Source organism: Tiliqua scincoides, chromosome 3 (assembly GCF_035046505.1).
Source record: "Tiliqua scincoides isolate rTilSci1 chromosome 3, rTilSci1.hap2, whole genome shotgun sequence".
NCBI classification, from domain to species: Eukaryota; Metazoa; Chordata; class Lepidosauria; order Squamata; family Scincidae; genus Tiliqua; species Tiliqua scincoides.
The window spans coordinates 91,316,920-91,334,449 of NC_089823.1; the positions used below are offsets into that span (position 1 = coordinate 91,316,920).

At 43.1% G+C, this 17,530-nt stretch overlaps 1 protein-coding gene across 5 annotated transcripts in view; it reads left to right on the forward strand.

Annotated features, from left to right (window-relative positions):
• MAP4K4 (mitogen-activated protein kinase kinase kinase kinase 4) overlaps positions 1 to 17,530 on the forward strand; it is a 173,033-nt gene that overhangs the window by 83,206 nt on the left and 72,297 nt on the right. For all 5 annotated transcript variants that reach the window (XM_066620369.1, XM_066620371.1, XM_066620370.1 and 2 more), the window contains exon 3: positions 3,024 to 3,080. In XM_066620369.1, coding sequence (XP_066476466.1) covers positions 3,024 to 3,080 — 57 coding nt within the window. The remainder of the gene's footprint in view (positions 1 to 3,023; positions 3,081 to 17,530) is intronic.

Sequence of the window (17,530 nt, forward strand, 5' to 3'; positions counted from 1 at the left end):
ATTAAAATAAAGTTTTAAATACTTTGCTTGGCTTGGGAGAATGGGAATTTTACACTTCCCACAGTCTTCCTTTCCCACTCTACACTTTTTCATAATTTTTCCCTAAGGGACGGGGGAGGGGGGAAGGAATCCTTGTAAATGCAGATCCTTCCACATCCTTTGTATGTTGGAACACCAGAATCTTTGGAAGCTATTGGGTCACGACCGTTTCTCCAAGAGAGAGTATAACTGCAGACTCTAAATCAGCCAGAAGCATCTGAATACAAAGAAAATTGTTCTGTTTATATTTGCCTTTGCCTAGGTACACCCAAAATGATTAATAGTACAGTAGTGAAACAAACAGAATGTTATAGAGCAGAAAAAGCAGAATTGTCTCACGCCATTGATGGTCTTCTCAGGAGCTTCCCGGCCTGGGCTTCCTCTCCCTTGCTTTTCTCAGGGTTCACAGATCTTTCAGTGGCTCCTGGGAAGGTGTGGGAAAGCTGTTCCAACTATTCTCTCAGGCTCTTGATGGTTTACCAGCAGCTGATGACAAGAGGTCCCTGGTCAAGCATTCTCTCTTGCCTTCCCTCAGGGCCCACATTTATCATCTTGAGCAAAGCTTTTGAACATATTCCTATCTTGAAAGACATGAATTTCTGAACTTCTGCTTTTCTAAAAGTGTTTGTGTTCTTTCATTTATATTGTGTGTTAACAGAAACTGTAAAAGTAGGAGCATTTAGTGGAAGAACAGCACAAGCAAGGTATGAAAGAAACCAAAAGCAATTCCTTTCTGAACAGGGTTTTTCAAATCTTTTGACCATGTGCTTTGGGCATTGATTGAACTTGCGTGTTTCTCCATTGCTGCTTGTCTTTTCTCTCCCTCATGACTGGTTGTGAGATAAGGGGGCATGAATCAGGCTGAATCTGATGGGTGGTTTATTTCCTGCAATACAGTGAACATTACTGGAGTGAATATGAGAACTAAATTATTCAATTAGTAGAGGTTAAAGGTCCTGGCAAGGTTGTAGGGTTTCTGGTTTTACTTAGGAGGTTTGTAAGTAGAAAGAGAGAAATGGATAAGACCATGAAATTTCGTGTGACTGTGATGGCAGTGACATCACATCTCTTCTGTGGCTGGGGTAGATGTGACATTGCTTGTGACTTACATCTGGCCCTTGAAAGTAATCTTTTATGGTAAGCCTTAACTGCTTCTTAAAAACAAAAAATGAAGTTTTTATTAAAAAGTATGGTTAATAAAAACTTCAGAGGCCCACCAGATCCCCCTATGGCAGCAGTCTCCAAACTGGAGACTGCTGTGCATTGGAAACAGCCTCCCCAGCACGATCAGTGATTACCGTTCCACTGGAGAGGCTGCCATTGTCACTGCCAGTCTCCCCCCATGTTTGCTCTGCCCAGTCACATCTGCCAGGAAATTCTGATTCAGAGCCTGCTGGGGTGACAGACTGTAGAAGCAACTGGGTGGATTGAACATGGGGGGAGATCAGCGGTAACAATGGCTGCCTCCCCCATGGAATGGTAAGCTCCGTTCATGTGAGGGAAGGGTTAATGAGGGCACCGGACCTGACTCACAGGCCACAGATTGGAGTGTCCTGCTCTATGGCATCCTGTTTCCCAAGCAATTAGACAGGTGCTTTTGGAGCACCCCCAAATAGGCCACAAAGCTTCCTAGTAGTTGGTTCCCCAGATAACTGCTGTTAGCTGCTTTTACTGTAGAAGTAACCTTGTGCATAATATCTTGCTTTGCTGTTCAAATTGTTTGGCTACTAATAGCATTGCTTGCTTTTGCAGAACTTGAATTAGAACCCAGAGCATCTGAAAGTAACAAGATCCCTTGAGGTGTGAATATTTTCCATCTCTACTAATTTGTTAGTGCAATTGATAAAACAAATAGAGAAGACTCATTTGTTGCCCTTAAGGTCATGTTGTGTTCATGTGCATTACAGGCTGCCTTGCCCTTTTCTAGAATAATGACATTTTAGCCAGTGACACAGTAGTGCTGTATCCGTCCACACAAGGAAGCGATTATCCAGTTATCTTTTCTCTTTCTTAATTGTTGCAATTGTAGTACACAGAAAGGTACCATGAAAAGGAGTATTGAAAAGCAGCCTGCTTAATCATTTGATACAGGAACTCTTGAATGTATTGTGTTCTGGTTGGCCTGAATGGCAGTGTGTTAACAAGAATATGAAAAGCTGATTCCATAACCTGAAGGATGGTATCGTATACCGGCCGGCTGGCTTGTCTCTGGCCTTCCTTGCCTCTCTCCCTTCTTCTTAGTTTGCTCCTGGAAGATATTCTTCTCCTATAAGAACCCAAAAATAAGCATTGGGGCCAATCTGCATCTGTTTCCAGTATAGTGGAGACTAGCATCAAGGCTCTGTAGCTCATTGGACCAAAAAATGTGTGCTTTTTTCAGTGGCTTGGCACCAAATGTTTGAAGCTCAGCGGCCAAGGGTGTGCATGAAGTTGTCCTCTGTTTCCTTGCCTGTGCAGTGATTGTCAGAATGGGTCATCCTCAGACCTTTGATGTCAACAGTCATCCCTGCTGGATCCTTGTGGGAGGATCCAGAGGGAGGGCACCAGGATGCAGGTCTCTTGTTATCTGGTGTGCTCCCTGGGGCATTTGGTGGACTGCTGTGAGATACAGGAAGCTGGACTAGATGGGCCTGTGGCCTGATTCAGTGGGGCTGTTCTTATGACTTACTCCTGGATTGCAGCCTAGGATTGTTAAAAATTTTCCTGCTTGATGATGTCACTTCCTGTCATGATATCACTTATGGTGGGTCCTGGACAGATTCTTCTAAAAAGTGTGTCCTGGTGCAAAAAGTTTAAGGATCTCTGGTCTAAAAATAAATGGCAGTTTTCTAATTCTAAACATTTTAATGTTATATATTTCGGTTAACAGAAATAGTTCACTTCATGCAATTTAATGTACAAAAGATGGGCAAACGTGAGAAAACAGCATGAGAATGTTTTTCTCTAGCCTTGGCACGGCTGACATTTTTTCCTTTTTTCCTTAGGGTCGACATGTCAAGACAGGTCAGTTGGCAGCCATCAAAGTCATGGATGTTACTGAGGTAAGTTCAAGCTAGTATATCCTTAAAGAAAATATAAAAGGAATTGCCTTCACCTCTTCTGTGGTGAGAAAGATATCTGTACAGCAGCATGAGTGCAGATCCATGGATTAAGACCAAGGAGACAAGAAATGTGCACTCATCTGAGAATGTCAGCTTCACAAGAAATGTATATACCTTTTTTTAGCCTCAAAAGGTAATGGACCCAGTAAAGATGCCAAACTGCAGAAACATCTGCTAAAATGTTGAGCAGGTTGTTGGCAGAATTCAGCAGTGTAAAGCAGTAGTTGTAATGGACTCGGGGGATTTACTAGGGAGCTTTATAGGAAAACTGGGTAAAATTAACCCAACCAGAGAGATAAAAATATATACCTGTAATTAAAACCTTATCTTGAATAGTTGAAGGTGTGTAAACATAGATCTGTTTTTCACTGAACATTGGAAAATTAGAGATCAATTCCGAGAGTAATGTATTCAGTCATGCCATGAACTTTGTATTTCACAGTCAGACAGGATTCATGCATCCCTCTGTTCACTCAATGTCTAGAGAGCAAAGCAAGACTACTGTTTTAAAACTTAATTGTAGATTTAAATAGATTTATATCCTACCTTCCTTACCACAGACATGTCTAAGGCAGTTTACAGTTAATTAAAAAACTTAATCAAAAATACAATTCATCACAGCTTACAAGTCATGGATGGGTGTGTGCAACCTCCTGGTTTTAGAAGTAGGCTACTTCAGAATGCCAGGTGTAAGGAAGTGGCACCAGGATGTAGGTCTCTTGTTGTCTTGTATGCTCCCAGAGGCATCTGGTGGGCCACTGCGAGATACAGGAAGCTGGAATAGATGGACCTTATATTTTTTAAAAATCCTAAGCAACTGCAGCAACATAAAATAGCAAAGGCAAAAAATGAGAGGGAAGCTAAAACACTAAACCCTAATCAGAAAAAAGCCAAGCAAAAAGATTATTTCAGCCTCCACTGAAAGGCCAACAGGGAGGAAACGGTTCTTGATGTGGATGGGAAGGAGTTCCATAATTGTGATGCTGCCAAAAAGCAAGCTCTTCCTCTCATTCCTTTCAGCTTCACTTTAACTAGTGGGTGGCAAGCACAGGAGGTTCCTTCTCCCAGATGATCATAGGGAATAGTTAGTCTGAGGGATCACCTGCTCCCATAAAAGGTAACCAGGTTCTAAACTGTAAAGAACTATAAAGGTCAAGATAGCACCTTGAATTGCATCCAGAAATAAACTGGCAGGTAGTTCAGCTTCCAAGAGCAGTGGCCTGACAGAATCAAACCATTATCTTCCCATGATCACAGAGGCCACTGCATTCTAGCTTCGTGTTTGCCACCGTGCCATAAGGGCTCTAGATCGAGCCCTTAGGTGACTGGTACCTGCATCTTTGTATAATAGCAGAGCAAGGTTATTAGTTTATAATGTACTGCACCTTTTAAAAGAACTATATGTTACCCCAGGAAACCCCCCCCCCCGAAACACATGGGATATAGTTATGGATTATAACTGGGCCACATTTATTCAGTCAATAGCAATTGATAAAGTACTATTAAAAAGAAAAAGAACAAATGATCGTCCCCCCTTTATTGCTGGCGCTTAACCCTGGAGGAGACAGCCAGCAACTGTGGATTTCCCCCTTCGAGCATTTCCACCCTGACTCATACTTGGGAATTGTTCTGTTGACAATTCCCACTTCTCAGTGCCAACCCCTGAAAGGGGTTAAGACAGCTGAATTGCACTACCTCATCCAAGATGGAAAGCCTTTGAGGTCAGTTTTACAATCCAAGCCACAGAAGTTACCAGCAGCGTTCCATAAGGGGACCACGCTAGTACATGGACCTTTTCAGCAGTTGCACAATGTTGTAATAAGTCACAACTCCACCTCTGGACTTTTGGCAATGTTGCCCTAAACTTTTGGATTGCCGAGTTCCATGGCATGTGGAGCTCAGCTGGGGGATGAGTGGCCACGCCACCACACGCTTTAGAGGGAGATATCTCTAAGCTGGACAGCCTCCGGAGATTGGTACTGGCTCCTCCACTGACTCCTGCTAATCTCAGGATGCATATCAAAATGTTCCTTTTTTACTCCCTGTCCCTCATTTAATCTGTCACATGAGGAGAGGGGACTACCTCCCCAACCCCATAAACAATCATTACGCCACTGTTGCCCCTTCAGGTTCCTTAAATTAATGTTTAGTTTAATACCCAGTGTAAACAATTGGACCACATTCCCCCCTAAGAAAACAAGAACATGGGGTCCATATACAGAATGGCAGGGTGAGTGGCAACTACCCCACCTGAGTCAACTACAGCCCTCCCCAGATTTAGGTTTACTTTTGTCCTTGCTCTGTCTACCTTATCTGGCCCACTACTAGCCCTTCAGACCCTATGTTGGAGATTGGACTTCAATCTTAATATTAATGAAAAAGTTGAAATATATTAATTTAGACATTCTAGTAATAATTTGTGCCCATTTTTTAAAAAATGAGGGATGGGGAGAGTACAGAGCGTAAAGATGGTGCAAAATCTACTGCCAGTGTGTGTCATTTGTTCAAATAATGTGAACTTGAAATAGCCTATGTAAAAATAGATTAAAACACTTGAAGTCTCTTATCTTCCCATAGCAGATGTGGGTGCATGTTCATCAAATGAATGTGTTTTTGACAAAAAAAAACTACCTGCTGCTGGTCAGCTTATAAGCTCCTATTAGGTTTTCATTTATTTTTCCCCACAGCAGGATGATGTAGAATACTTAATCAAAGCATTACTGTATTATCAAATATAAATTAATCTCAGTAGTCGGTAGTTGGTTTGACCCCTCTGTTTTTCTTCTGAACTAATTCATTTTTCTGTGAAATTGTGCTGGTATGTATAACTTGTGAATGTTCACAAATTTACTCAGGCTTCTACAGTTCACAACATGGTTGCCTCTTTCTATATATTAGGGTGGGTTATTTCAGCTCAGCAGAAGTCTAGTTAAGACCAGTTTAAACTAGGTGAGTTTAATCTGTGAATGAAATGTGTGATCCCCCTTGTGTGGCACATTTATGATATCTCTCTTAAAATGGATTTAAGGATGATGCTCCAGACCCCCTTCAGTTTTTTTTTTTTCCTGGACTGTCAGAGGGGTAACCATGTTTGTCTGTAGAAACCAAAACAACAGAATCTTGCAGCATCTTAGACTAACCAGTTTTTTTCCAACACAAGCTTTTGCATATAATAATAATAATAATATACAGTATTTATATACCGCCTTTCTTGGTCTTTATTCAAGACTTTATTCAAGGCGGTTTACATAGACAGGCTTATTAAATCCACGCAGGGATTTTTACAAATTGAAAGAAGGTTCTTTCAAGAACCACTACATTCAAGGTGTTACACTCCGATCTGGTTTAACATTCTGGCCTCCATCCTCCTGCGCTCCGAGCAGATGGAACAGCTCAGCTGCAGCTTGCCAGCTGCTTCAAGGTCGCATGGTGCCGGTGGCCTCGAACTGGCGACCTTGTGGATGTTAATCTTCAGGCAATGGAGGCTCTACCCTCTAGACCAGACCTCCTGCCCAGTTTGCATGACAAACTGGACTGTAATCCACAAGTGTTTATGCTGAAGTAAATTGATTAGTCTTTAAGATACTATACCAGTGTTTCTCAAACTGTGAGTCAGGGCCCACTAGGTGGGTCATGAGCCAATTTCAGGTGGGTCCCCATTTATTTTAATATTTTATTTTTAATATATTAGACTTGATGCTACACCATGGTTTATGACTGTATTAGGGGAAATGTTACAGATCTGTACTTCTAGCAGGCTACTCTGTATATGCTTTTAACAATGATAGTAGGACTTACTCCTGGATTGCAGCCTAGGATTGTTAAAAATTTTTCCTGCTTGATGATGTTACTTGCTGTAAATACATCACTTCTGGTGGGTCCTGACAGATTCTCATTCTAAAAAGTGGGTCCCAGTGCTAAAAGTTTGAGAACCCCTGTACTACATAATTCTTTGCTGTTCTTTGATCTGCAACTATTAATGTTTCTCTTTGTTTTGTATTGCTCACTTTGCATTGAAATTGTATGGAAGTGAGCATTTTAAAGGGATGTAGGAATTTGCATTTGTAATTTCAGCAGTCCTGTTTTATCAGTGACACTAGCTAGGTGCAGTTTCTTGATAATCATACCAAAGAGGTTGTTGGGTCTGAATCAAGAGTGAACTATTGTTCTTTTAAAGAGTTCTATGGCAGATAGAAGTCCATCAGATGTGACTGAGTTCCCCAACCACCTTCTCATGGATCATGTGATCAGTTGATGCACCCATAGCACTTAATCAAGAAAAACAGGAGAGAGACTGAGATGGATTTACTATTGAGGGTGAAAATTTTGGTCTGTTATCTTCTGTGCTGCTTGAGTTGTATAACAAGGATCTCTTCAAAACTGTGTTTTGTATGGATTTTGATTTGTGTATGGATATACCCTATGCTTTGATAGAAGGTTGTAGTCCCTTCCACAGCAAGTCCTTGTATCTTGCAAGTACCACAGCAAGTACCTTGTGTCTTGGTGGCGATGTAGTGCCCTCGTCTTTGTATCTTGATCCTGGGGCAGTGGGACATAGCTGTGGTATGCCTAATGTTGCTTTTATGTTTCCTTGTTCGGCTTAGCTTTTTGTTTCCAGTCTAGTCCATGTGAAAGTAATGCTAAGTAAACAGCTGAATACAATACCTCATGCGGTTGTTAAGGAAGAATTTCTTTCATTGGTCCATCTTGCATCCCCTGTTGTTCTCACCTCTCGGTTTCTTCTGCAGTGAGAGTTACTTAGCTAAAGTCAACACTGTATCATGCCCCCACACGTTTCACTTGTAGATGATGAAGGCATCTTGCTTCTTGCAAGAATTGTTCTATGGGTTTTCTTCAAATATTCCCACATCATAGTGTTCATTTAATTGGTTCAGTGATAGGCTGTATTATTTGTAATAGGGTAGCCGAGAAGGTAGTCACTTTATATAATGATTAGAGGAGGGCTTTTTCTCACGTAACTCGAAAACAGTTGTTCTTCCCATGTCTAAATTTGTCAACAGCTATTTACTGCTGAGAGAAGAAGCTCAGCCTCCAAAACTCTTTCCTGAATTTCCCCCACAAGTCTTCTGCCTGAGGTAAACAGGCACTGCATAATAGTCAGGGTCCTTCTGCCCTTTACCAGGGGTGTCAAACATAAGGCCTGCAGGCCCATGTGATAATTAGACTCTCCCAGTGCTGCCCTTTCAACATTGCTGCTTCTGCCAAGGCTCTGGGAAGGAGAGACAAAAGGAGGAATGCAAAGAATGTTATGGGGGAAGGGACAGATCAAGCTTAGGGGGGGAGACAAAGATGCTGCTAAGATGCTGGGAGAGGCCAATAATCATGTGGGCCACCCTTTCAGCAGCGCTGCTTCTGCTGAGGATCACTTTGCAGGGCTCATATCAGCTACTGACCTGAGAAATGATGCCTCAGCAGAAATGGCAATGTGTAAAGGGTGGCCCATGTGATAACTGGACTTTCTCATATCTTGAAAATATGATCATATTTTCTCTTCTGTCTCTTGAGAATGAAGTGCTTATTTCTGCTTAACGATGTCACTTCCTGCCTAATGATGTAACTTCTGGCCCACAGCAGGCACCATGAATGCTATTCAGCCTGCAGGATGAAACGTGTTTTGCCGCCCCTGTGCTACAATATTAATAAAAAGTTTCCATAATCCACAAAGGCAAATTCTATAACATCAAGTGGGCTAAGTTTAACAAAAATATGTTTGTATCTGCTCAAAGTTGATGTATTGGAAATGAATGGCATTGTGAATTAGAACTACTAATATGTGGTACCTGCAACAAAAGCCCTCTATTTAGGCATTACATAAGAACATAAGAACAGCCCCACTGGATCATGCCATAGGCCCATCTAGTCCAGCTTCCTGTATTTCACAGCGGCCCACCAAATGCCCCAGGGAGCACACCAGATAACAAGAGACCTCATCCTGGTGCCCTCCCTTGCATCTGGCATTCTGACATAACCCATTTCTAAAATCAGGAGGTTACGCATACACATCATGGCTTGTACCCCGCAATGGATTTTTCCTCCAGAAACATGTCCAATCCCCTTTTAAAGGCGTCTAGGCTAGACGCCAGCACCACATCCTGTGGCAAGGAGTTCCACAGACCGACCACACGCTGAGTAAAGAAATATTTCCTTTTGTCTGTCCTAACCCGCCCAAGACTCAATTTTAGTGGATGTCCCCTGGTTCTGGTATTATGTGAGAGTGTAAAGAGCATCTCCCTATCCACACTGTCCATTCCCTGCATAATTTTGTATGTCTCAATCATGTCTCCCCTCAGGCGTCTCTTTTCTAGGCTGAAGAGGCCCAAACGCCGTAGCCTTTCCTCATAAGGAAAGTGCCCCAGCCCCGTAATCATCTTAGTTGCTCTCTTTTGCACCTTTTCCATTTCCGCTATGTCTTTTTTGAGATGCGGCAACCAGAACTGGACACAATACTCCAGGTGTGGCCTTACCATAGATTTGTACAACGGCATTATAATACTAGCCATTTTGTTCTCAATACCTTTTCTAATGATCCCAAGCATAGAATTGGCCTTCTTTACTGCCGCCGCACATTGGGTCGACACTTTCATCGACCTGTCCACCACCACCCCAAGATCTCTCTCCTGATCTGTCACAGACAGCTCAGAACCCATCAGCCTATATCTAAAGTTTTGATTTTTTGCCCCAATGTGCATGACTTTACACTTACTGACCTTGAAGCACATCTGCCATTTTGCTGCCCATTCTGCCAGTCTGGAGAGATCCTTCTGGAGCTCCTCACAATCACTTCTGGTCTTCACCACTCGGAAAAGTTTGGTGTCGTCCGCAAACTTAGCCACGTCACTACTCAACCCTGTCTCCAGGTCATTTATGAAGATGTTGAAAAGCACCGGTTCCAGGACAGATCCTTGGGGCACACTGCTTTTCACCTCTCTCCATTGTGAAAATTGCCCATTGACACCCACTCTCTGCTTCCTGGCCTCCAACCAGTTCTCAATCCATGAGAGGACCTGTCCTCTAATTCCCTGACTGTGGAGTTTTTTCAGTAGCCTTTGGTGAGGGACCGTGTCGAACGACTTCTGAAAGTCCAGATATATAATGTCCACGGGTTCTCCCACATCCACATGCCTGTTGACCTTTTCAAAGAATTCTATAAGGTTTGTGAGGCAAGACTTACCCTTACAGAAGCCATGCTGACTCTCCCACAGCAAGGCCTGTTCATCTATGTGTTTTGAGATCCTATCTTTGATGAGGCATTCCACCATCTTACCCGGTATGGATGTTAGGCTGACAGGCCTATAGTTTCCCGGGTCCCCCCCTCTTTCCCTTTTTGAAGATAGGCGTGACATTTGCTATCCTCCAATCTTCTGGCACCGTGGCCGTTTTGAGGGACAAGTTGCATACCTTAGTCAAGAGATCTGCAACTTCATTCTTCAATTCCTTAATAACTCTTGGGTGGATGCCATCAGGGCCCGGTGACTTATTGATCTTTAATTTATCAATGAGGTCTGAAACATCTTCTCTTTTAACCTCTATCTGACTTAACTCCTCGGTTAGGAGGGGCCGTTCGGGCAGCGGTATCTGCCTGAGGTCTTCTGCCGTGAAGACAGATGCAAAGAAAGCAACCATGGATAGCACCCATGATTATTATGTCAGTAGGAGTATACCAGCAAGCCCAATCAATTAACTCTGTCAGCTCTGCCTTTGAGTACAATGTTTGTCTGACAAAGCAAGAACTATGGAGTGCATTGGTATGCTTCTCTCCCCCCTCCGCATTGATGATGTGAGCATGGTTGCCATCTATGGATAATACCCAAAGAGCAGTTATGTTGTAGGATATCCCAAGCTTCTAAGAGAAATGCTGGGACTTGAGACTGTAGCCTGCATGGAACAGAAACCTTGTAGGGATGTTTGGACATTGTAGAGCACGGGTGTCCAAACATTTTGGCAGGAGGGTCACATCATCTCTCTCTGTCAGGGGCCGGGGGGAAAAAATTAATTTACATTTAAAATTTGAATAAATATACATGAATGAATTTATTAGAGATGTAACTTATATGAATGAATGATGATCTTGCAGTAACTCAAGGCCTATAAAAGGTCTTGCACAAAGCAAGACCAGCCTTTCCTTCACTGCCACTGCTGCATCATAGACGTGAAACAGCAAGTAGTGGAGGGAGCCTTTGTCCCACAGTTCAGGTGAGAGATTGAACAGTTGCCCCCATGCTGAGAGCAGCTGTTTTGGGCTCCAGCAAGTCTCCAGAGGGCCAGAGGCTCATTGGAGATGGGGGGCTCCCCGAGGGCCGCAAGTGGCCCCTGGGCCGGGGTTTGGACACCCCTGTTGTAGAGAATTAGCATTTTGGGAGAGGGAAAGGGTGGAAGGATGCCTTTACTGTATTTCTCTTTTTAATGTGCCCTTTTGCTTCTGAGCTGTGTGCCTTTAGAGCAGGGATTCTTAACCATCGTTAACCAAATGACAGGGTATGGAACTTGAACTGTGAACAATTAAAAAGAAATTGTTAGATTAACTATTACCATTATCAATACGGATTAAGGCATTCTGTTCCTAGCTGTCAATACGTAAAGTAAAACCAAACTATTGACAACTTTTGAAGTCATACTGATACCTAATAGGACTGGTGATGATGATTTTGCCTGTCTGGTGAGGGAAGTACTGGGACTTATTGGACAATCTACTGGGGGTCTATAACTGTAAAAAGGTTAGGAACCTCTGCTTTAGAGGTTCCATTTCTGGGGCTGGTTGTCCTCGGGAGGCAGTTTTAGAAAGTTGGAAAGGAAAAAGTCCTAATTAAATTATCTTAAAGCATTCTTGAATAGTGCAGGGAGTACCTTTTTTAGCATTAGGCATTCACCTCCCAGCCCTAATTCCTCACCCTCCAAGATTCTTATGAAGTATCATCTCAGGGGATCAGTTGTTGCCTGCAAAGCCTCATGTAGTAATAAATCAGTTTGTCCCTGATGTGCCGCAACACTTTGTATGTGTGTTCTAGTATAGACTCAACACAGTTACTCTTCAGAAAAGTTTGATGTTTCTGTGGCTGTTTGAATGGTGAGCTTCATAGGCTTATAGAGTGAAGAGGGCAGGGAGAATACGTTCACTGAGCTCTAACCTCAGCTGAAATCCATTAATCTCTCTCAGCTGTTGCAGTCTGTTCTGAAGCTTCATATGGATAAAAAGAAGCCTTTGATAGTTTTATGTTGAGTTTTGAGAGATGTTGAATTAGGGCATCATCTAGCCTTTTATGGATGACTGTGGATCATGGTAGTAGTGGTATGGTGGCTCTTGGTGTGGCAGCTCTGGAAAATGTATTTGCGTAACTTCCTTTTTCTCCCTCCTTGGCTTGGTTTGGAACCGCAGGTAAGACCAAGCAATAAACTAAGTTTCAGGCAGAGAATACCTAGACTTAGCATATATATATGCTAAGGGCGGGGGGGACGGTCCTTCCTGGTTACCACCCTTGGGGGGATGACACCACAAACGCCCCAACATTGCAGAGGTTCAGAATAACCCCATCATGCCATATACCATTGGATGTGGAATTTCCAGCTGAATGCATGTGCAAAAAACTGGATTGAAATATCTCCTTTCCATCGAAAGTTACGGCCAAAAAACCGGAAACAAAAAAATGCATGGAGCCCTATGAAAAATGAAACCGAGCCATATCGCACATTTACCCGCGAATAGGCAAACTTGCCATAGTTAGTCAGAAAGGGTAGGCTAAGAGGAATCCAATGGCACCCGAATGGTTCCTATCTGCTCAAAAAGCACCCAAAAAGGAAGTCCCTCCCTCCAAGCAGACGAATGTATCGAGCCCTATGGAAAGTGAAAGTAAGCCACATGGTCACTTTTACTCGTGAGTAAGCAAGCCTGCCTTGGCTCCTGGTCAAGTCAGGCAAAGGGGAATGCAAGGCTAGCTGCGTGATCCCAATCTGATGAAAGTGGAGCTCAGCAAATGCTCTAGAAGGCAGCAACCTCCCCCCCCCCCCCCCCAGAGAATAAAACAAGAGGCTTGAGCTGGTAAGGTCAATATTTATTTGTTTTTGGGACTTGTAAAACCAGGTGGGTCGTGATAGTGCTATGCTTGAAATATAAGAATTTACACTGAACTGGGCACTGGAGAGGGCTGAAAATCTCACTGATATTTGGGGGGGTGTTCTTGCAGGCAGGCTACAGAGAAAATTCACTTGGTGGGACAGGGCTGGCTTCCCTTATTTAATTATTTGTTTTTCTTTAATTATTTATAATTATTTATTTTATTGTGCTTGATGATGTCACTTCCAACCATGACATCACTTCCAGTGGGTCCTGGACAGATTGTCATTCTAAAAAGTGGGTCCCAGTATTAAAAGTTTGAGAACCAGTGCTCTAGGTTGAAATCCATAATCTGCCTAGAAACTGCCTGTGCAAATATGTTTTGTTCAAATAACAAGTAAGAGTCAGCTGATCCATAAACAATAATGTCTTGTGATTAGCATCCCACTGTGCACAACAATTCCCTCCTGCCTTTTCTAGTTGTGGCAATCCTAGATTGCCATGACTTTAAAATTAGGCAGATCCTGGTTACTGTGATCCAGCAAGTACAGGGGGCATTGCTGTATACTGTTGGCATCCTTCAGTCTCAGAAGACTATGGTATCGCGCTCTGAATGGTGGTTCTGGAACAGTGTCCTCTCCAGTGCACAAAGCCTTGGTAGAGTAGATATGGAGGATAGACTGTTACCCATGCAGCAAATCCCCCCTCTCCACGTCGCTGAAATGGTCCAGTGGAAAGGCAGAAGCCAATACGGTTGGTTCCAGCGGCGTTGCACAAGTTGCCAGAGCGTGACTGTATGCAGCCGCGAACTGCCTTAGGGACTCTGGCTCCGGATTTTGCCTCAAGGTTGACTCCTGAAGCCTTTTCCATAACTGGATGTAGCCACAAGGCAGTGGAGGTTTGGTATCAGAGTTTTCCTTCTCTCAGATGAGCTGCCTTCCAGGCTGATGAGCGTCATCTACCCAGTGGCTGTTTAATCGCCTCTTATGACAAGTACAGCCAAACCGAGGGCCTATTCTTGTCCCTAGCCCCCAGGGGATTGTCCCCAGCCCCCTAGGGGATATACTAGAGGTGGATAAACTTTCAACTTTAGGGATCCGGAACCTTTAACAATTGTATAGAAGAGGGAATTTCAGCAGGTGCATCTTGTCATCTCACAGATGACAAGCTGCATCTGCTGAAATTCTCTGTCCAACACAATTGTTAAAGGTCCACAGTGCCTAAAGTTGAACGTTTACCCACCCCTGCTGTATATAATGAGATATACAGTATCCGAATTGGGAAGACTAGGGCGGTTGCCTCCAGTCCTGTGGGATCTCTGAAGCAAAGGTTATGATTAGATTATTTTTTAAATTATTTCTTAAATGCAGTAACAGTGCAGTTCCTCTTCGTTCATTTTTATTTTTCACACCTGCATAATGCCCATCCACTTAGGCAGTAAACCTACAACATTTTCCTGGGAGTAATTCTCGTCAAATTGAATGAGACCTCTGAGTAGACATGCATACGATTGTACTGTTTGGGTGTTGTACATTGCACTCTCTGTCCCCCTCCCTTTTACTCTTATAGCAACCCTATGAACTAAGTTAGTCTCAGAAATAGTGGGGTCACCCAGTAAGCTTCATGGGCAAGCCAGGATTTGAAATCAGGTCCTGCTGGTACAAATCCAACCACAAGACCTTAACAGTATCTTAAGAACTATGGAGAAAATTCAACACTTAAGTTGCATTGACTTTGGGAGATATTTAAGCATGTGCTGAACTCCCAGTGGAAACCGAAGGGATTGAAGTGTTAAGCTTTGAATGGTTTGTTCTCTGTGTATATGTTAAATGTGAGCTTTCCTATGATGTCTGCCTCTTGCTAGAGGTGTGAGTTTTTTCTTGTCTGATTAATCAAAGCCTCTTTTGTCTGCTATTGTTTTCAAGCAGGTGCAGTAACTGTAGATGACTGCTGACTGTCAGCAACTCTCCTGTCTGTAATGGTTTGCATGATGTCATGTCTGTGATAAATGGACATGGACACTTTGTGACTCTGTCCATTGTTCATTTACCTCCCGTTTCAGTTTCAGCATTTCCATGCATACTTGGCAGCTGTGATGCCACAAACATCTGGTCCAAGAATATAACCTACTTCTGCTGGCAGCTGTATGAAAATAGTTTTCTACACAATGGACTTATGCCAAGTTTGCTTTACTGGTCTGTTGAGGGAACAGTTCTCTATGAATGCAAAATAACATTAAGAGCAGAATAAGACTGTAGGGCCTGAGAAAGGAAAAACTGTGGATTAGTGTTCACCAATTTGCAGAAGTATTCTTCGTAATTGTTACAGCCTCTAAGTCTGTTATTTATGCTTAAAACAAAATTGTACATTTTTTAATTACAGGGCAGTATCCTGTGCACTGACTCCTTTCCTGGCCCATCCCCATTTGGTGGTCTTGCAGAACAGAAGGATTCTGATACACAGACTTTATATTGTATAACTCTTAACACAAATTTAAATTAGTCCAGTGTTTCTCAAACTGTGGGTCACGACCCACTCATTGGGTCATGAGCCAATTTCAGGTGGGTTGAGTAGCACCTAGCTCAGCTGCCATTGAAAATACAGAGCTGCAAATACAGGGTACAGAGCCGCTAGGCAGGGTGGACACATGTGAGAGAGCAGCATGGTGCTTTGCCCTCAATAGCTGCGAAGATGGGATGCTGGAAAGGGGAGAGGGCTGTGTGGTTGGAGAAGGATCTAAGTTTGCATTCTGCTTTTGACTTCTGAGCTGGAATGTTTGAATTTCAAGCTATGCAAAATGACAGCACAGGTGTGCTGTTTAATGGGTGATCGCAGCTGATCGCAGCTTAGGTTTGAAGCCAGGACACAGTTCAGGTGGGTCTCAACACATGGTCTTTTTAAAAAGGGGGTCCTGGTGCTAAAAAGTTTAAGAACCACTGAATTAACCAACAGACTGTTGTATCCAATGTCTTTCTCTTGTTATTAATGTTTGTTGTAATTTGCGATTTGTGGTGATTGTGTTTTTCTTTTGCCTGGATCATCCCTTAAAACATTCCACATAGAAAGCATTAGTATTGAAAGAAGCAGCTTGATTGCTGGATAAATTGGAACTTAAGCAAATAGGAGCTGTAATTCAGCATGCATAAGGGCCTCAAGCTCAATCCCTGGCTTTTTCATTTGAAAGAACTATGAGTTTCTTTCTGTTTTCTTTCTTTCACTATTCACAGAAGCCGTAGCACTCTTGTTTTTTGTGTTGTCAAGATTTTGTTGCTTGAAGTTTGCAAGCTGTAGAAATTAGTGTGTTAGGGAAAATGCTACTGGAGTAGCTGCAGAACAAGTCTATGTGTGTGTGGGGTGAATCAGCATGGCTTCTGTAAGGGTAAATCTTGCCTCACAAACCTTTTGGAATTCCTTGAAAAGGTCAACAGGCATGTGGATGCGGGAGAACCCGTGGACATTATATATCTGGACTTTCAGAAGGCATTCGACACAGTCCCTCACCAAAGGCTACTCAAAAAACTTCACAGTCAGGGTATTAGAGGACAGGTCCTCTCCTGGATTGAGACTTGGTTGAAGACCAGGAAACAGAGAGTGGGTGTCAATGGGCAATTTTCACAATGGAGAGAGGTGAAAAGTGGTGCGCCCCAAGGATCTGTCCTGGGACCGGTGCTTTTCAACCACTTCATAAATGACCTGGAGACAGGGGTGAGCAGTGACGTGGCTAAGTTTGCAGATGACACCAAACTTTTCTGAGCGGTAAAGACCAGAGGTGATTGTGAGGAGCTCCAGAAGGATCTCTCCAAACTGGCAGAATGGGCAGCAAAATGGTAGATGCGTTTCAATGTAAATAAGTGTAAAGTCATGCACATTAGGGCAAAAAATCAAAACTTCACATATAGGCTAATGGGTTCTGAGCTGTCTGACAGATCAGGAGAGAGATCTTGGGGTGGTGGTGGACAGGTCGATGAAAGTGCCGACCCAATGTGCGGTGGCAGTAAAGAAGGCCAATTCTCTGCTTGGGATCATTAGAAAAGGTTTTGAGAACAAAACAGCTTAATATTATAATGCCGTTGTACAAATCGATGGTAAGGCCACACCTGGAGTATTGTGTCCAGTTCTGGTCGCCACATCTCTAAAAGGACATAGTGGAAATGGAAAAGGTGCGAAAGAGAGCAACTAAGATGTTTACTGGACTGGAGCACCTTCCTTATGAGGAAAGGCTACGGCGTTTGGGCCTCTTCAGTCTAGAAAAGAGGCGCCTGAGGGGGGACATGATTGAGACATACAAAATTATGCATGGGAAGGATAAAGTGGATAGAGA